The sequence below is a fragment of the Monodelphis domestica genome, chromosome 1 (assembly GCF_027887165.1).
Source record: "Monodelphis domestica isolate mMonDom1 chromosome 1, mMonDom1.pri, whole genome shotgun sequence".
Classification (NCBI taxonomy): domain Eukaryota; kingdom Metazoa; phylum Chordata; class Mammalia; order Didelphimorphia; family Didelphidae; genus Monodelphis; species Monodelphis domestica.
In genome coordinates, this window is record NC_077227.1 from 269,410,386 (window position 1) to 269,431,921 (window position 21,536).

The 21,536-nt window shown below is 34.3% G+C and overlaps 1 protein-coding gene across 4 annotated transcripts in view; it reads left to right on the forward strand.

The window, feature by feature from the left end:
- Window positions 1-21,536, forward strand: part of PPM1A (protein phosphatase, Mg2+/Mn2+ dependent 1A) — a 66,026-nt gene that overhangs the window by 29,351 nt on the left and 15,139 nt on the right. For all 4 annotated transcript variants that reach the window (XM_056810850.1, XM_056810851.1, XM_056810849.1 and 1 more), the window contains 2 exons: window positions 17,997-18,850; window positions 20,773-20,890. In XM_056810850.1, the coding sequence (XP_056666828.1) occupies window positions 18,017-18,850; window positions 20,773-20,890 (952 nt within the window). In that variant the 5' untranslated portion in view covers window positions 17,997-18,016. The remainder of the gene's footprint in view (window positions 1-17,996; window positions 18,851-20,772; window positions 20,891-21,536) is intronic.

Below are 21,536 nucleotides of genomic sequence, written 5' to 3' on the forward strand. Positions count from 1 at the left end.
AAAGCCATTAGACCAACCCTTCATGTTTCATAAAGTTGCAGCATCAAAACCAATATTCAAATTGAGGTCTTATAACTCCAAATTAGTACTCTTGACACCATATCAGACTTTTCTCCCTGGTGAAATAGAACTAATATTATTAGGAATCCAAATTTTAAACTGACAGAATCATCTCTCTGTGCTTAAGAGTCTCTTTAATTTGCTCACAAATTGTGGTTTTATTCTCTAAGAATAAATGAAATGAAATATAGGATGGTTATTATTAGCAGCATGTTATTACTAAAATATTTATCTAATTTACTTCTTGCTGTCACCTCTGGCATTACAAATTTCCACGTTTGTCCTGCTTATTATTAATGGGTCCTAAAGATTTTCTTCATAGGCATCATTTCCAAGGTCATCTCTATCTTGGTTTTCAGGCAAGTTATTTTGCTTTCTGAGACTCAATTTGTTCATCTCTAAGATGAAGGGATGAGATGTGATGATCTTAGAAATTAAAGATCTAGAGCTCAGAGGCCATCAATTCCAACTCATTTTACAGATGGGATAATTGAAGCTGAGGGAGTGCAGTAATTTACTGAAGATCAAATGGGTAGTAAACTGCAGAGATGGGATTAGAACCCATGTGTTCCCTGATTCTAGAGCCACTGATTTTTCTTTAAACTGCCCTGTGATGCTGAACTCTGAATAACTAGTTGCATGAATATGAATTTATTTCATAGCACGAAGAATTGGTGTTTGTTTTAGAGAAATTTTAAAGATTCTTTTTGCCTTTCTTTCTCAGGTTATTTTCTCTTTAGTCAGTACCATTCCCAAGATATTTATAAAAGTCTTCCTATATAATTAATCTAAAAATAAGCTTTTTAATGAACACCTTTAAGTTTCCTATTTTCACGTTTACAGATTCCTTTAGATCTGGAATTCTTTACCTGGGGTCTTATTTTTTTTTTAACTTGGATAGCTCTATTTCACCATAATTGGTTTCCTTTGTTATGATACTATGTATTTTATTTTATACATTTAAAAACATACCGAGGTGTCAGTAGGCTTTAGGAGACTGCTTAAAGATTCTTTATCTAACACAGAATATATGGGTCGAAGGGATATGGTTGGGGATGTAGACTCTAAATTAATATCCTAGTGTAAACAACAACATGGAAGTAGGCTCTGATCAAAGACACAAGTAATACCCAATGAAATTGTGCATTGGCTATGGGAAGAGTGGGTGGAGGGGAGGGAGGGAAATAATGTGATTATTGTAACCGAGGAATAATGTTCTAAATTGACTAAATAAACTTATTCAAATGGGAAAAAAAAGTCTTTAAATTTAACACAAAAAAGGTCAAGAACCTGTGTTACTATGAACATAATGTTATTGCCAAAGTGTAGGTACCCTTTATTTTTTGTTGTTAACCTCTAGTGCTGTTCACTATTTTTAACCTCTAGTGCTATTCATCTATTTTTGTCTCATTTGTTAATGGTGTGTGAATTTGTCAATAGTATATTATAGTGTATCTCCACTAAAATTTAGATTTTTCTGGTGGCGTATATATAATAGTTAACACATCATAACTTTTTAAGTAGTCTCATTTTTGCAACTATGGATCTTTACATGTAGAGAAATTATAGCTATGATTTGAATTTTTTTTCAAACTTAGATGACTATTTCAACATACATGTAGAAGAATTATAGATATGATTTTTGAACCATTCAATTACAATATAAACAAGTGTGATAAAGATGAAAACCTTTAGTTAATTAGCCTAGAATGTGCATATTACAGAAAGGTATTTTCAAAATTATGCTAGAAGTAATATTCTTTAAAATATTTTAATTTCTTTGTAAACAAAGAAAAAAATTTAAGCATATGAACAAAAATATTTTTAAAATTTAATTCATTGATTATAAATGTGTATATGTACATTAATATACATACACATTTATGTATACTTCTCTTGTTTGCCTATCTGTTTAGATAAACAAATAGCATGAATTAATCTTTAACAAGGTGGTAAAGGAGTTATTCTATGTATTTAACATTCATTTGTTGTTTAATATCTTAATTTGTTTACCTAGTTGAAAATACTTTTGGTGGGGCGTTCTATTTCCTTCCACCCTAAATCTTTACACATATTTTTTTAAGTCTTCATCTTTGTCATTTTTTGTCACAGTATTCCATTCTATTTATATCTCATAATTCATTCCCCAGTACTGAACACAAAATTGGTTTCTAGTTTTTTACTATTATAAATAGTGCTGCTAAGGATTTTTATTTTTTATTTTTATGGCCAAGTCTTATTTTCTGTCAATTATGACCTTAGGTTATAGGCCTGGATCCCTGGATCAAAGGCCATAAATATTTTCACAGTTCTACATTACTCTCCAAAAACTAATTTACAATTATACCAGCAGTGCTTTAGAGGCTTGAACTAGCTTTGAGTTTTACTAGTCTTTATAATTGTCATCTATTTGAGTATAAGGTGAGGAGTTTAAAACATTTTCATTTTTATGATTATTAGAGTCTTTGAACCTTTTTTTTCAAATGCTCATTGATATTTTTGACATCTTAAACTCAACATGTCCCAAACAACTCATCTTTCCTCCAAACCTTCCTCTTTTCCTAACTTCCCTATTGCTATTGAGGGTACCACCAAATTTCTGGTTACCCAGGCTTTCACCCTAGAGATCATCTTTGATTCCACACACATTCTTAACTCCCCATATCCAATCTGTTGCCAAGGCTTGTTGATTTTATTTTTCTTATATCTTTCTTGTACACCTCCTTCCCTTCAGATACTGCCAACACTAATGAAGATCCTTATCATTTCATACTGAGACTATTGCAATAACCTGCTGGTTGGTCTTCCTTTCTTTCTCTACTCCAAACCATTCTCCAGCTACCAAAGTGATCTTCCTAAAATGCAGGTCATATCCCCATGCCCCCTGCTCCCTTAAATTCCAAGAGCTGTCTAACATCTCTAAGATGAAATAGAAAATCCTTTAGAATTGAAAACCATTACCCCCTTAACCCCATAACCTGACACCTTATGTTCTACATAATCTGAAAGTTAGTGATGTTGGCTTCCTTGCTATTCCTTGAGCAAGACATTCCATCTCTTGACTCAGAGCATTTTCACTGGCAGTTCTTCATGTCTAAAATGTTCTTCCTCATCTCCGTTTCCTATCTTCCTTCAAATCCCAGCTAAAATTGCATCTCCAGGAAGCCTTTCCCAATCCTCCTTAATTCTAGCACCTCATTTGATCCATTACCTCCCATTTATATCCTATATGTAGTTTGTCTGTACACAGTTATTTATATATTGTCCCCCTCTTTAGATTATAAATTTCTTTGAGATCAGGGATTGTCTTTTCCTTTTCTTTGTATTATCTGTTGGCACAGTGCTTGGCACATAATAGGTTCGTAATAAATGTTTATTGGCTTAGATGTTTGTTTATATCCCTTGATTCTATTGGAGAATAGGTCTTTCCCTTACACATTTGTATCCAGTTCCTTGTAGATTTTGATTGTTATTTTTTCATCAGAAATGTTTAAGGTACCCCCCCCATAACTTTTTCTAGTTTTAGAAAATATTTTTATATTTTCTTATTTCATTTAAATCACAGCTCTTTGAGAAGTTTTCTCAAGCCTCTCTCTTCCATTCTCTCTCAACTGAAGATCTTGCCTCTTACTTCACTGAGAAAATTGAGGTCAGTAGAGCTCTCTTTTCTTTCCAATTCTTTAAGTATGAACTCCATGACATTCTACATTCTCTTCTTTTTTCCCAGTTTCTGAAAATGAGGTGGTCCTTCTTGACAAGATCAAACCTTACATACATACCCCTGAAACTATCCTTTCCTGTCTTCTCTAGGAAATTACCTTATCAATCATTTTCCCTTAATACTTTCAAGCATGTCTGTTCCCATCCTTAGACTGGAGGCAGCTATAGATGGCTCATTTGGATAAAGGGCCAGGCCTGGAAGATGGGTTCAAATTTGGCTTCATATACTTCCTAACTGTGATCCTGGACAAGTTACTTACCTCCATTGCCTAGCCTTTACTGCTCTTCTGCCTTTATACTTAGTATGGATTCTAAGGCTGGAGGTAAAGGTTTTTTTAAAAAAGTCACTTGACCCTACCATCCCTTTAAGCTATCATATTCTTATCTCTCCTCCCTTTCAGTCAACCTCTTGAAAAAAAGCTGACTATACCTATTTCACTACATTTATATTTTCTCTCACTCATTCTTCAACTCCTTGAAATTTTCCAATCTTATCAACTGAAGGATTAATATGCAAATCTGATAATCTTCTTCCAGTCTTATTCCTCTTGATTTCTACAGTTTTTAGCACTACCATCTCATCTTAGGTACTCTTTCAAAATCTTTTGGGCATTCTTTGCCTTTTACCTATGACTTCTCTTACTCAGTCTCCTTTGATAGTTTATTTTCCAGATCATTTTTCATAACTGGATATTTCCATTCAGGTGTTTCCATACTTCCTCTAAGATAAAATATAAACTTATTTTTAGCTCTTAGAAACCTTTACAACTTGGGCCTATCTTTTCAGCCTTATTGGACATTATTCCCCCTCTCCAACTTTGTGATCCATCAACTGCAAATGCACTCTCTCCCCTGTGCTTTATTGTATCTTGCTACTTTGCATATATTATTGTTATAGTTTGTACATACTGACTTCTCACTTTTGATTATAAAGTGGTTTTCACAGGATGCAAATTTTCTGGTGGAAGTGGGGAAGGGAGGAAAAGAAGCAAGAAGGGGGCTACACCCCATGGGAGATGGGTTTACACATAGTTCAGGGTCATGTTGAGGGTCCAAGACCAAGAAGGGAAATGAAGAACATATATGGCTGCAGGGCTACACACAGAAACATGATGGACATGAAGAGAGACAGGAGAGGATAGGTTACAAATGGGAGTGAGGGACAGACATGCAGGGGACAGACACCCAGGTTGGGTAAATCTCCTGTATGAGCTATGGTTTCTCTATATATTTGTTCTCCTGCTTTTACTTGGAGGTGTTTTTATTTATTTATTTTTGTTTGGTTTGTTATTTTTTTGGTGGGGGGTAGGAAGCTTTCAAGGTAAGGGGCAGAGGCAGGGAGAGAGAGAGAGCATAGTACTTACTCATACAGAAATATTAACATATTAGCTGTTTTTTTTTTAAGTATTTATTTTATTTATTTTTTAATTTTTATTTGGTCATTTCCAAACATTATTCATTGGAAACAAAGATCTTTTTCTTTTCTTCCCTCCCCTCCCTCCCACCACCTCTCCCATAGCCCACACGCAATTCCACTGGGTATCACATGTGCTCTTGATTCAAACCCATTTCAATGTTGTTGGTATTTGCATTAGAGTGTTCATTTAGAGTCTCTCCTCAGTCATATCCCCTCCACCCCTGTAGTCAAGCAGTTGCTTTTCATTGGTATTTTTACTCCCACAGTTTATCTTCTGCTTGTGGATAGTGTTTTTTACATCCCTGCAAATTGTTCAGGGACATTGCATTGACACTAATGGAAAAGTCCATTGCCTTCAATTGTACTACAATGTATCAGTCTCTGTGTACAATGTTTTCCTGGTTCTGCTCCTTTCCCTCTGCATCACTTCCTGGAGGTTGTTCCAGTCTTCATGGAATTCCTCCACTTTATTATTCCTTTTAGCACAATAGTATTCCATCACCAACATATACCACAATTTGTTCAGCCAGTCCTCAATTGAAGGGCATCCCCTCATTTTCCAATTTTTGCCACCACAAAGAGTGCAGCTATGAATATTCTTGTACAAGTCTTTTTCCTTATTATCTCTTTGGGGTACAAGCCCAGTAGTGCTGTGGCAGACAGTCTTTTGTTGCCCTTTGGGCATAGTTCCAAATTGCCCTCCATAATGGTTGGATTAATTCACAACTCCACCAGCAATGCATTAATGTCCCTACTTTGCCACATCCCCTCCAGCATTCATTACTTTCCATAGCTGCTATGTTAGCCAATCTGCTAGGTGTGAGGTGATACCTCAGAGTTGTTTTGATTTGAATCTCTCTGATTATAAGAGATGTAGAACACTTTTTCATGTGCTTATTAATAGTTTTGATTTCTTTGGCTGAGAACTGCCTGTTCATGTCCCTTGCCCATTTATCAATTGGAGAATGGCTTGATTTTTTTGTACAATTGATTCAGCTCTTTGTAAATTTGAGTAATTAAACCTTTGTCAGAGGTTTTTATGAAGATTGTTTCCCAATTTGTTGCTACCCTTCTGATTTTAGTTACATTGGTTTTGTTTGTACAAAACCTTTTTAATTTGATGTAGTCAAAATTATTTATTTTACATTTTGTGACTCTTTCTAAGTCTTGCTTGGTTTTAAAATCTTTCCCTTCCCAAAGATCTGACATGTATACTATTCTGTGTTCACCTAATTTACTTATAGTTTCCTTCTTTATGTTCAAGTCATTCACCCATTCTGAATTTATCTTGGTGTAGGGTGTGAGGTGTTGATCCAAACCTAATCTCTCCCACACTGTCTTCCAATTTTCCCAGGAGTTTTTAATCAAATAATGGATTTTTGTCCCCAAAGCTGGGGTCTTTGGGTTTGTCATAAACTGTCTTGCTGAGATCATTTACACCAAGTCTATTCCACTGATCCTCCTTTCTGTCTCTTAGCCAGTACCAAATTGTTTTGATAACCACTGCTTTATAGTATAGTTTGAGATCTGGGACTGCAAGTCCTCTTTCCTTTGCATTTTTTTTTCATGATTTCCCTGGATATCCTTGATCTTTTGTTCTTCCAAATGAACTTAGTTATGGTTTTTTCTAATTCAGTAAAGAAGTTTTTTGGTAATTCAATGAGTATGGCACTAAATAAGTAAATTAATTTGGGTAGGATTGTCATTTTTATTATGTTAGCTTGTCCCACCCATGAGCAATCAATGTTTTTCCAATTGTTTAGATCTAGTTTTAGCTGTGTGGAAAGTAGCTGTTGTTTTTTTATAAGTTTTTTGGGGGGATGCAGATTTCTTTAAACATTATTTAGGTAAAATTGAATCTGCATAACGTAAGAAAGTTGTGGTATATGATTGTAATAGAATACTATTGTGCCAGAAGAAATGATGAGAAGAGAAGTTTCAGAAAAACCTTGAAAGACCTTTTATGAAAAGAGGCAGAGTGAAGTGAGCATAATCAGCAGAACATTGTAACAGCAGTATTATATAAACAATTATGAATGACTTAGCTGTTCTTAGTAATACATTGATTTAAGACAATCCCCAGGGACTCATGATGAAAAATACCATTTACCTCCAGAGTCTGAATACAGACTGAAATATACTATATTTTATTTTCTTCTTTTTTTAAGTTCTCTTCCACAAAATGATTACTATGGAGAAATGTTTTACATTACTACACATGTAAAAGATATATCTTTCTTGCCTTCTCAGGAAGAGGAAAGAGGGAAGAGATTTGACTCAAAATTAAAAACAAAAAACACAGGTTAAAAATAGTTTTTACATGTAATTGAAGGGGGAATTAAAAAACAGAATGAAGTGGTTTGAGAAGGCTTATCATTATTATTATTAGCAAGTTGGTAGTACTAGGATATAAAACTTTGACTCCCTTTGACACCAAATCTAGGACTCTTTCTACTGCATTTTACTTTACCTCCATGAACCTCAATTTCTTCATCTGTAAGACAGTTGTAGTCTTATTCAAAGGGTTATTTTGCAAATCAGATATGAAATATCTCATAAACTGAATGGGCTATATTATAAATTTCAGCTCTTAATAACTGGTTCTGCCTGGAATTTAGAATTCAGTAAACAGTACTTATTTTATAGGACAAATGTTATATTACATGATTGATCATTAATATTGTACTATGGATTGTTCAGTTTTCATTTTTGAGGTCTGTACCAAAACTATTTATTTTTGGTCTCAAGTAAATCTTGCTATCTGATAGACCTATGAGTTGGAGATATTTTTTATTCTAAGGGATTTTGATGTTTACTTGAACTGAATATAGAAAGAATAACATTGCTGATTCATGGGTAGGTGAATTGTGAAACAACTGGGCAAAAAAAGGAATGAAAAATTCTGTTAAAATTCTCTGAATGTTCAAGTTGAACAATAGACCTAAATGAAGTCTTCTGGCATCATTTCCACTTCTATATATGTTTATGTCAATGAACAAAAGTACTCACTATGTTCTAGGCACTGTTCTAAGTGCTGGACGTACAAAAAAAGGCATCCCCCCTCCCCCCAAACAACAACAACTAATCTCTACCCTCCAAGGAGTAACATTAAGTGAGACCTAACATGCATCTTCTTTTGGGGATGAAGGGACAGGGGAAGGTACCTTAATTTCTTTTTCCATAAAATAAGGGAGGGAGCGGACAAAACAAATTCTTTTAAGTTAGAATTTATCTCAGTTCTAAAGTTAAGCTTTCTAGACTATTCTTAACAGATGCATTTTTTTGGATCCTTTGTTTATTCTAATTTGAATGTTTTGCAAAATAATTTTTTGCTTTTTACTAATTGCTTTTTTTGCATCAGTACTAATATGGGCATGTGTTTTGCATGGTTTCACATGTATAATTGGTAAATTGCTTGCCTTCTCAATAGGTGGAATTAGGGACTGGAAGGAGGAAGAAAAATGTGAAACTCAAAAAAAAGTTTAAAAAATTTTAAAAATAAATAATAACATTTGGGGAAAGAAGACTGTAAAGCATGGTGGTACTTACCGTGCTAGCCCCAGAACCAAGGGAGAAGTGCACAGTAGAGGACAATTGTATGCCTTAGCTAGTTGTCACTTATTCCTGAGATTCTGTAGTTACATGTATAGGTTATTGTTTTTTAAATAGACTAGTAGGTTTTCATTTATCATTGATTTTATTAAATCTCAAATTCATTTACTAAAATATTCATTAGAACTACAAACGAAGAAGCATTTATTAAACTATATTACTATGTTCAAAGCACTATGCTAAGTGTTGAAGGTACCCAATAGTAGTAGTAGTAGTCTCTCGGTAACAGAGGATGACTATTGTCTTTGTGTGTTTTTGTGCACAAAGACACTTGTGCATGAAGATTTAAGTGGAAAAGTCGATGCACAGAGACAGTCCCACTCTCTCGGCGTTGGAAGCCTGGGTCCAGTGGCATGAAAAGTTGTTACATCTGGAGACTTCCTCAGCTGCATTGGATGACCGTGTTGTCTTTTGTGCTCCAACACGCCCTAAGCACTCCACAGTGCCTTGCTGCGTCACCATCTCAGCTGTTGAAACTTCTTATTGGTTTCTTCCATCTGTTCAGCCAAAGCAGTCTTCACATGCTGGGTGAGCAAAGCCCTAGTTCACCAGAAGTCAACGACCCAGTGGCTACCCTCACAAGGTTTAGCCGGCCTGTCGAAGCCGTTGCCCGGGGTGTGGCCGCTGCCGCATGCTAGCAGTTACTAGGAGCCACAAGTGAGAGCTGGGTGTCAGGTGAGGGTCAGAGGCTAGAGAGCTGCCCTAGGAGGGCACGACAAGCTCTCAGACATACCAAAGATATTACTCCTCCCTGAGCACCCCATACACCCTGAAGGTACCCAATAGAAAGTAAGAAAGTCCCTGCCCATAAGAAACACATATTCTAATGAGATGGGATGCAATAACATACTTAAATATATACATACACATAAATATGTTTATATAAATAATACACACATATATCTATATGTTTGTATGTACACACATTTTAAGCTTAAAATTAAGATAAATTCTGAACCTGTAAGATCAGGGCTTGGGGCTAGAAGAGACCATAAGAATTTATCTTGTCCAATCCTCCCTGATGAGGAAAATCTGGAAATAAACCTGAGATTTAGAGGATGTTACCTCTAAGAAGAAGAGGTGAGGAAGAGTAGGAATTGAAAGACAAAATGTCCTCTGTGACCAGCATTTAGGAGGACCATAGAATGAGTGAAAAGGAATGATGTATAATAAGTTGGGAAATAGGGTGGAACCATAAATGTTTGGACTAAACTGAATTGAATCTACCCTGTTCAAGTTTAGAAAAGTACCATCATTTTCTTATACAGTATTTGAGTAATCAATGTTTTTTATCTATGCCATTTAAGATTTTATCAGTTTTGATCATATCTTCTGTCTTTCAAGCCTTGAGAGTTGAAAATCCCAAGTCTTTCTCTACATTGGTATTATTTAAGACATTCAGAATCTTATTTTGTTCACAGATATTAGAAAGAAAAAAGAATATTAGAGGATTAGCTAATCTAATTCTCTCATTTTCTTTGAGGAAGTTAAAGCCTTGATAATGTGAAAGGATTTTCCTCCAGTCACAGAGCCAATTAGAGCTTTGAGATGTAGAGCAAATGATACTCAACATAAAATTTCATGTACTTAAAAAAACTAATAAATCAGAGTTTAATATAAAAGTGGAAGTGTTTTCTGTTTAAAGAAATCTATTTTATTGATACCTGTGTTTTTTTTTTCATCACTTCCATTTCCCATATCTTTCTCCTACTCCCCTTTAGAGAGCTATACCTTATAATAATGAATGAAAAAAAGGAGGAAGAAAAAAAAGTTCAGCAAAGGGAGCCATCTTGTTGAGGAATATGATTCCTCATTTCTGTAAAGAAGAGGGGAAGTGTCTTCCCTTTCCTTTGGGACCAAGATTGATCACTAAAATTTCATAGCCTTCATTTTTATTTGGGACTTTGAGGTGAAGTACAATGTTGTTTTCCTAGTATTACTTACTTCATTCTGAATTTGTACATATGCTTTTTAATGTATCTTTTAATAATGATATTTATAATTAGTCATGTATTAATAATAATGACAATGGTAGCTAGATATATAGAATTTTGAGACTCGCAAAACACTTTACACATCTCATTTATTTCTCATAATAGCTTCATGATATAGGTTCTATTATTATCCATTTTACAAATAAATTTACACAGAGAGGCTAAGTGATGGTCTAAGGTCACATAGATGAAGTATCTCAGGTAGGATTGAAATTCAGGTTTACCCAACATCCACTATAGCATATTTATTGTTTCTTATAGCATATTTCCTTTACATTTTACTTGCCATAATTTATTTAATCATTTCCTAGTCAGTGGGCATTTTTTTATAGTTTCCATTTTTTTTTCTGCCACAAAATGTGTTATTGAAAGTTTTTTTTTTGCTCCACTTCTCTCCCTGTACTGTTTCTTTTGGTGATCTTATCAGATCCCATAAGTTTTAAATTAGTTGATTCTCTGATCTATTTAGCTAGCCCTATCCTAAGTTTTAGTCTCTTATTGCCCAACTCCCTCTTGAACTGGATGCCCAGTACACATCTTAAATTCCATATGTCCAAAACAACTTAATATCTTTTCTCTACCCCTTTCCCACCATCTCATCTTTCTAATTTTCATATAATTGTCGAGGACACCAATATCTTTCTAGTCTGTCAGTCTTAGGGCCATTATTTATTTCTCTCATTCTCACCCCATATATCCAATATATTGCCAAGTCTTGTTTTTGCCTTCAAATCTCTTGTTTAATTCCCTTTCTGCTTAGAGCTGCCATCCTGATGTAAGCTGTTATAACTTGGTTCCTGTACTGTTGCAGTTGCCTACTGGTCTCTGCCTTACGTCTCTCTCTCTCTCTCTCTCTCTCTCTCTCTCTCTCTCTCTCTCTCTCTCTCTCTCTCTCTCTCTCTCTCTCATTAAATTCAATGACTACCTTTTATACCTCCAAGATCAAATATATTTGCCTTAAAAAATGTTATTTCAAGATTACATGTCAAATTTTTTAATATGTTTTCTGGTATTTTCCAATTCATGTTATTTCCCTCCCTTCTACCACTCCTCCTTCCCCAAGAAGGCAGGTAATGTGGTATAGGTTGCAATATATTATCATAGAATACATATTCCTCTGTACATGTTGTGAAACAAGACACATTGCTTACACTAGAGAAAAATTCATAAAGGAAATATAGTGAAAAATGGTGTTTCAAATTTCATGAGTTACTTGGAGTTGTCCTAGATTCTTGCCTTGTTAACAATAGTTATAAGTCATTCACAGCTGATCATCATCTTTGGGCATGGTTCCAGATTGCTTTCCAGAATGGTTGTATCAGTTCACAGTTCCCACTAACAGTGAATATAACATTATACATGTAATTAGTTGTGTATTAATGTCTTTTTTTCCACATCCTCTCCCACATTTATTATTTTTCTTATATTAGCCAATATGGTAGGTTTGAGGTGGTACCCTCAGAGGTGTTTTAATTCGCATTTGTAAAATTAATAATGATTTGGAACATTTTTTATATGACTAAAGATACCTTTAATTTCTTCATCTAAGAATTGCCTGTTCATATATCCTTTGATCATTTGTCAATTGGGGAATGCTTTGTATTTTCATATATTTGACTCAGTTCTCTATATATTTGAGAAATGAAACCTTTGTCAGGGAGACTTGCTGTAAAGATTTTTTCCTCCCACCTTATTTGCCTTTTAATCTTGGTTGGACAGATTTTGTTTGTGCAGAAACTTGTCATTTTTGCTTATTAATAACTTAGAACATAATTTGAATGGTTGTTAATAGCTTACAGTTCATTTGAAAACTGTTTATGCATATTCTTTGACAACTTCTCTATTGGTGAGTTTTTGTTTTTTTTTCTTAACACCTTTCTTTTGGTTGACCAAAGTATAAATCCTCAGGTAATAATCCACAATGATCCCTAGATCTTTTTTCCTTAGGTCTCAAAACCCTTCATTTTACCATAGTTTGGATGTTTTATTTCTATATGTATGATTTGGATTTTTAAAAAAAATTCTAAGTGTATTATCATACATGGATCACATTAAAAATTATTTACTGCTTTTGAGTACCACTTTGCTTCCCTTATACAAAATGGTGAAGATCTTTCTGTAGTCCCTTTTTATGAGTTTGTCTCTTCCATAACTTGAAGAGTTTGGTATCATCCACAAATTTAGAAATTTGGCTTCTTCCTTCGGATAATATTTGAAGGATTTTAAAATAAGACAAATCACAGTATGAAAAAGGTCTTGAAGAAACCTGTCTTTTAATTACTATAAGGGTTTGTTTATACCACGCTTTTTGTTTTCTTTATATTGAAGAAATTTGTAATCAAATACATTACCCATTTCCCTTAAATCCCTTTGGAAGCATAATTTCCACTAAGTGCTACACAAAAATAAAACACCTTTTACATATCTTTTATGTACTTTGAACAACTTGTTTTGAGCTTATCTGTAAACATCCCTTAAATTTCTATATAAATTATTGGTTACTAATTTATCCTTGTTTAACTCCTATCCCTCAATATTCCCAATGGGAGAGTATAGGATAGGTCCTTAATTAAATTAAATGATGTTGTAAAGTATAATGGAAAGACCATTGGGTTTTAATTCCAGCTCTGCCACGAAATAGTACAAGCTTCTAAGCAACCAAGGGAGGTGGTAACTTGGTATATATACCAGTGAATAAATAGTCCCGAGTTTAGGTTCCAGCCCTGTTATTGACTACCTGTGTAATCTTGGGTCAATCACTTCATGCTCTGAATCTTAGCTTGCAAATAAGTAAAATAAGAGAATTAGGGGTTCTTAACTTGGGCTAGACAAATTTGGCTTTTGTTTGCTTGTTTTTAATACTTTGATTACTTTCTTTTTAACTGATTTCCTTTGTAATCCTATATATTTTATGCATTTTTGCATGAGTGGGAATTCATGAGAATTACTAGACTGGCAAAAGGATTCATTACACGAAACAAAAAGACTAAAAACCTTTAGACTGAATGATCTTTGAGATCTCTTGTAGCTAAAAGTGCCCATTTTATGTTCTTAAAATCCAAAAGAAGAGAAAGTGGCAAGATTTATCTTAACATTTTTAAAATGAAAATTTTCTTTTACCATATTCTTTTCTTGCCCCTTTTAAGGGCTCAAATAACACCTGTCTCTCTTGTCCAATTTTTTATAATGATAAAATCAGGTTAAAATGAATATCAGGGACTGTGTTGAAAGGAAGAGAAACCAAAAACATTCACTAAGAGCTTATTATGTATAGGCAATGTGCTCCTCTTTAGAAACACTGATTTAAAAAGAAACAAACAAGCCATGTCTTCAAGGAGATTGGTGTGGGGCTTTTGGAGACAGAATGACAACAACTTAGAGAATAGGTACAAAGTGAATACAAGTTAATTAAATTATAGCTTAGTTTCAGTTAACAAGCATTTATTTTATATATATATATATATATCCCCTTTCCTTCATTAAAAAGAAAAATAAAACCCTGTGAAGATATTCACAGACGAGGAAAACAAATTCCCCTGTTGACCGTGTCTTTGTCTGAAGGTGGTAGTATGCTTAATCATCTGTTCTCTGGAAGTCATGTTATAAAAAGAACCTCATGTAAAAGTCATGGTGCTTGAGCTAAGAATTGAAGGAAGTTAGGAATTTTAAGAGGGAGATGAGAGGAAAGAGTGCATTCCAATCAAGACAGGTGTGTTCTATATTGGATCTTGAAGGAAGTCAAAGAAATTTAACCAAGAGAGGTATGGAGAAAGAATATGGTAAGCCAGTGCAAGGCTTGGATATAGGATATGGAATTTCACATTCAAGGAACAATAAATAGAACAGTTTGACTGTAGAATAGAGTGCATGAAGTAGAATAATGTGTCAAAAGCCTGGAAAGATACTTAAGGACTATTACTTTATCAATTGTGTGGAGGATAGATTCTCTAGAGAGAGGAGAGACTTTAGCTAGGAAAACCAGCTAAGAAACTTGCAGTAGTTAAGGTGAGATATGAGGTTAAGATGGTGACCATTGTTTGAGTGGATGGAAGAGAACAAATACAACTTATTGGGTGAATGTGATGTGGATTGGGGGGGGGGGGTAAGGGAGAGTGAGGAGCCTAGGGTAATTCCTCATTGATTGGAGTGATGGGGAGGTAATTTATGAAAATAGGAAAGTTCAGGTGAGGGGTAGTTTTTTTTGGGGGGGGGGAATAACTCAAGCTATTTGAATTCAGAATGTCTATAGAATATCCATTTGGAAATATCCCATATGCAGCTATGAAGTGGGGCTGGAGCTAAGAAGAGAAACTGCTGGATATAGAATCTGGGAATCATTTACATAGAGATAATAATTAAATCCTTAGTAGTTGATCAGAACCCTGAGGAGAATGTAGAGCTGAGGTTCTTAATCTGGGGTCCATGAAGTTGCTTTTTAGAATATTTTGATAACTTGTATTTCAATGTAATTGTTTCTTTTGCTTTATTTTTGTGCATTTAAAAACATCATTCTGAGAAAAGGGTCCATAGGTTTCACCAGAATGCTGAAGGGATCCATGACAGAAAGGAAAAAAAAAACATTATTCATCCTTGCCATAGAAAAAGAAGAGGGTCCAGAACAGGTTTTAGAGATTCACACAGAGGATCTATATGAATTTGAATGATATCCAGTAAAGGAGACTGAGGAGTGACCAGATGGATTAAAAAAAAAAAAACCCTTAAAGAAAACTAATCCCATTAAACCTAGAGTGTAAGAGTGAGTATCTAGGAAGGAGGAAGTGGTCAACTATATCAAGTGTAGCAGAGAATTCAAGAATAATTTGGACTGAGAAAAGTTCATTGAATTTGGCAGTTAAGTGACAAAACATTTTTGGAGAGTAGTTTCTATTGAGTGATAAGGTTGGAAGCCAGATTGCAGGAGTTTTCAATTATAGAGAGAGTAAAGAAAGTGAATGTAATGAATGTCAGTAGCTTTTTCTAGGCCTTTGATGCAAGAGAGAGACAAAGAGATAGCTTGGGAGGATGATGGCGTCAAATGGCAGTTTAATGCTGGGCAAAACCAAGATATATTTGTTGATGGATAGAAAAGAGCTATTAGATAAGGAGAAATTGGGGATAAGAGGGGAAGTAATTTTGGGGACAATCTGTTAGGGGATGGGTCAGCAGAAGAACTGCCTCATAATTAAAGGTTAGAGTAAAGGAGAGAATAGAGGTTGTTGACAAAGGGGTTTTGAGATGTAGACTAGGAGTAATGTCCTCTATCTTCTCAGTAAATGATGAGATGAGAAGTAGTGAAAGAGTAGTATGGGAGGCTTGAAGAGGGAAAATTTAGAACAGCAATTGTGGGGAATGCCATAGTCAATTAAGGAGGCATAAGAAAGCATTTCCTGGCAGTATTATGGAAATGGGAAAAGTCATTCATTCATACTCCTCTTTTGCCTTTTACTTCTTTCTCCCCTCCTCTTTTTCTAAGCCTTTTTTGGATTCTGGCTCTTAGAACTAGCCTTTTCTGTCATATACTCTTTCTCCACCCTTGTGAAACTATCCCTTACCTGTCTGGGCACTATTAAAACCTGGGAGATTATAAATTGGTAGGTTCCATGTTTCTGAACTGATCAGTTAGATCTGGGAGTCCAACCCTATGTTTTACTAATTAAAAAACTGTAGGGTGGGGTTAGCCCCACAGAAAATTGTAGAGTAGATGAAGTAACTTCCATTACTACTTATATCTAATTAACATGTACCATAATTATTATGCATATCATTAAATTGTTGGATTAAATAATTAAAGCCCATCTATTCATAGGATGAGTATGTTGTAGGCTTTTCATAACTTAAAATTGAATGAATTCATATTTTAAACCATTTTTATGTGTTGAGATAAGGTGAAACCATATAAATATATAATTAAAACTGAATATCAGGACCAGCTCTTTGGATTAGTGGAGTTCATCACTACTGTTAAGAGACTCAATTCACAGAGCCTAGCCAGAGCAGTGAAGGAAAAGCCTCCTTCCAAGAGAAGGGAAGCTCCTGTGCAGTCGTCACTGGAGTTAGGTGATAGGAAAAGAGGAGAGGAGAACTATTCCTTTAGCCAAGATAGCTTCTTAATCCTTACCAAGGAAGATGTTTCTAAGTTGGTAGGATCTGAATAGACCAATAGAGCTACTACTGAGAAATGTTATCCTTATAATCACATTCAATCTTCCTTTTATGTTTTTTAACTTTTACTAAGCAAAAGTTACAGTTCTTTTCAGCAAATGCTTTTTATTGTTTCTTTTAACTATATCTTTTTTAGCATCTTCAGTACTTTGGTAGTTTGGAGGTAAAGTGAAGAATTAGCTCCTATGGTGGTTAGAGTAGTACATATAAATAGTAATTTGGTCTGTCCTTTTAAAAGAAAATTACTATACTATTGTTAGGGTATGTCTTTTAATTTTTTACTTGGCTTTCCTTTTTCTTGTCAATATGTATGTATGCATGCATATATGTAAAGTGTAAGTGTGTGTGTGTTTGTGTATGTGTTGGGGATGGGGAGAGTACCTTTAATTAATCACAATGTCTGACCCAGCTTGTGTCTCCCCACCTTGGCTAGATGAAATTTTAATACCATGGAGAAATTAGCATATTTTCATGCTATTTAAAATTCTAAATGAAGAGTTTACAGCATTGTCTAGTAGTATTCTTGGTATTGGAGATCTGGGGCCCATATCCCAGTGATGCCTCTGAGGCAGCAAGGGGCATCATAGTGAAATAGAAAGGACACTAGACTAGGACTCAGATCTTGTTTATATCTCCATTAACTAACTGTGCAACCTTGTTAAGTCTCTTAATCTATCTACTCCTGATTTTCCTCATCTATGAAATGAGGAAATTGGACTAAAATGATTTTGTATCTAGTAATCTATGAATTTAGTGTTGATTTCCTATTCTTTTAAAAGCTTCCCATTTCTCCCCTTAATCATGATTAGTTAGGACCATTTATTTAAAACTATATACATATCTGTGCTCCCCACAGTCTTTGATTTTGCTGGTTCAGTTAAGGAGCCTGGTAGTTCTATACCACAAAAAAAGCATGAAGACCTAGTCAGATTTAAAAGTTTCTTTGCAAAAACTTTTAGTTAAAACCATATTTTGTTTGTAAGAGCAATTATTTGATAAGTATCCTAATTGCATTTTCTCTTCTTCCTCAGAACTAAAGCTCCAAGACATAATGGGGGCATTTTTAGATAAGCCAAAGATGGAAAAGCATAATGCCCAGGGGCAAGGTAATGGACTACGCTATGGGCTAAGCAGTATGCAAGGTTGGCGAGTTGAAATGGAAGATGCGCATACAGCTGTGATTGGTTTGCCAAGTGGACTTGATGGATGGTCATTTTTTGCCGTGTATGATGGGCATGCTGGTTCCCAGGTTGCCAAATACTGCTGTGAGCATTTGTTAGATCACATCACAAATAACCAGGATTTTAAAAGTTCTGAAGGACCACCTTCAGTGGAAAATGTCAAGAATGGAATAAGAACAGGTTTTCTGCAGATTGATGAACATATGAGAATAATATCAGAGAAGAAACATGGTGCAGACCGAAGTGGGTCAACAGCAGTGGGTGTCCTGATTTCTCCCCAACATACATACTTCATCAACTGTGGCGACTCAAGAGGTTTACTTTGTAGGAACAGAAAAGTTCATTTCTTCACACAAGATCACAAACCAAATAATCCTTTGGAAAAAGAACGTATTCAGAATGCAGGTGGTTCTGTAATGATTCAGCGTGTGAATGGCTCCCTTGCTGTATCTAGGGCACTTGGAGACTTTGATTATAAATGTGTCCATGGTAAAGGTCCTACAGAGCAACTTGTCTCACCAGAGCCAGAAGTCTATGAAATTGAAAGATCCGAAAAAGATGATCAATTCATCATCCTTGCGTGTGATGGTATCTGGGATGTTATGGGAAATGAAGAGCTTTGTGATTTTGTAAGATCCAGACTTGAAGTCACTGATGACCTTGAGAAAGTATGCAATGAAGTAGTGGACACCTGCTTATATAAGGTAGCTAGATTTTTAAAAATAGAGAAGCTGTTTCATGTTATTTTAGTTATAACACATTGTTTTCAGTTTAGAATCCGCATGTCTCAGAAATTGTTTTTAGTACAGTTTGGGGCAATTACCTCCAACTGCTAATGTTAAAATTTCAATGTGGTTGTCAATAGGAGAAATGTAGCACCATAATTTGCAGTAATGTGATAGTAGAGTGTTTAGTTCTCAATAACTACATTTACTTGGGTTTTAAAATTTTATGTAAAAGCATTAGTTTTCATGTAGCAAATAAACTCTGTTATTGGTGCAAGAATTTTAGCAGATGATCTAAGGTAAAAGAATAATGACTGCACAAGTTACATTAATACCTTTCAAAAGCAGAGGCTAAACTTGAAGGAAAAACTTTTTTACTTGCTCATTTTTTTTTATCTGGATATCTTTATTAGAGATATAATAAAATTATTTCAGAATTCTCAATTAGATTTTAATATCAGTGGTTCTTACTAATGATTTTGTAGATTTGCTTTTAAAATACCTATTTTGCAGAACTATTCTGAGATGGTATATGGTTTTCTTTTAACATGCAAAAACACATCAATATAATTTTTAAAAAGTTATTAATTTAAAAGGGACAGTGTGGTATAATGGTTAGAGGACTGGCCTTGGAATCAGGAAGATTTTGATTCAAATCTTCCATTCAAATATACCAGCCCTGACCCTCGATAAGTTATTAAATTCTCAGTACACCCAACAACTCTCCAAGACTGTAAATTACCACAGTTTCTTCACCTAGAGGAGATTCCCCATCCCAATGAAATCATAGGTCCAAAAAATATTAAATACACACACAGACTCTTTATTTGTTCTAATTGATTTTTGATTTAAAGAACTTAAAACAGCCGATCAAACTAGTGTGTGTTTGAATTTTAAATAACACCTGATGATCTACATGCCTATGCCAATTATGAATTTTTAGCTTTTGATGAACATATTAAAATTAAAAAAATTTAATGCAACAACAGCTTGATTAGGTACTTATTGGAGTCTGGATCTGGGTTCATACTTCAACTTTGTGACTATGGTCATATCATTCAATCTCTCTAGGTCTCAAGTTTTTTAATTCTATTTAAAAAGTAGTCAGTATGTCAATTTCCATGTTCTCCATATCTGTTGAAGTATTTTCAAGGGTATTTGGCTTAAAATAACAATTTTCTTTACATTCATATTAAGAGCCATTTTTCACATATGATTGGACTAATATTTTTATTTTAAAATTTTAAAAATGATGGGTATGTTGAGGAAGCTCATTGTGGAGTATACATTTTCTCTTTAATATAAAAAATAGGCTTACATAAATGTTGCTACTTAAACTAGGATGTGTTTTCCAGAACTTAAACCAACCATTTAAAAAGTCATGAACTGGTTTTTCAATTTTTAGTTAATGTCATCCACTTTTTAGCCTCAGTATTTTGCTATATTGGCTATAACTTTCAGCAAATTTATAGCAATTATATGTCTATAAAAAAGATCTTCACATTTATATGTGATTTCATATCAAGTCTTGTGATAATGAATGCTAATAAGCTAAGTTCTTTCCTGATGCTATAATTTTATTAGAGTGTGAAAGTTTCTTTTTATCAACTATTATTTAAAGTAAGCCATAATATAGGAACTTGGATCTTTTCATAATATGGGGTTTTAAAAATGACTAGTTTTATTGGAACTTAAATCTGTAATACTTTTTGCCAATGTCTTAGGATTCATTTGAGGAAAAACCAAAAAAGATTACTAATGAGTAGCATAATTTACTTTTTTGTTTTGAATATAATTATATTGACATAATAATAAAGTTTCATAGAATTATGAAACAATTACAAAGAAGGGGAGGGTGGGAAGGAAACAAGAATATTTTCTCAAACTCTTTTCTCTCCCAGGGAAGTCGAGACAACATGAGTGTGATATTGATCTGTTTTCCAAATGCACCAAGAGTATCACCAGAGGCAGTGAAGAAAGAGACAGAGTTGGACAAGTACCTGGAAAGCAGAGTAGAAGGTGGATCATTTAAAAAAAATAAGTAACTTTATTAGAGAGAAACCCTACAACAATGAACCTTTTGACACATTAGCTTTTAATTAAACCTTTAAGTGCTATTGATGTCTAGTGTACATCAGTGAAACAAGGCACCTATGTAGTAGTCATGTAGATGTATGATATATAAATATATATATATTTATATATATATATCCTTCTAAAATACTTCTAGAAATAAGACCACAGCAACTGTGACCCTGGAAATTGTTTAGGATGATTTTTTTCCCCCCTCTTGAGGCTAAAGATGTACACATTTCAGAGTTCCTTGTGAATTCATTAGCAGAAGTAACTATCAGTAAAATCTGACTTTTGGCATAAGTTAAATAAAAAGTAGTAGGTGAATTATAAAGATGGTAATTCAAGTGCCATTTCTCTGTGAAAAGCTATGTATATTAATATATTTCGGTCAACTAACTTAAAAAAAAATAACTTAAGGATCATAGCTTTGTTACTAAAACTCCAGTTAACCTGCAAGTGCTACTATATTTTAAAGTATGTCTGTTTCTATCTCAAACTGTATTTCAGGGTTTCATAGCATAAACTGCCTGACTTTAGATAAACTGGGTCTCTGCCTGGCAGTAACATGAGTATTTGTGTGCCTTATATT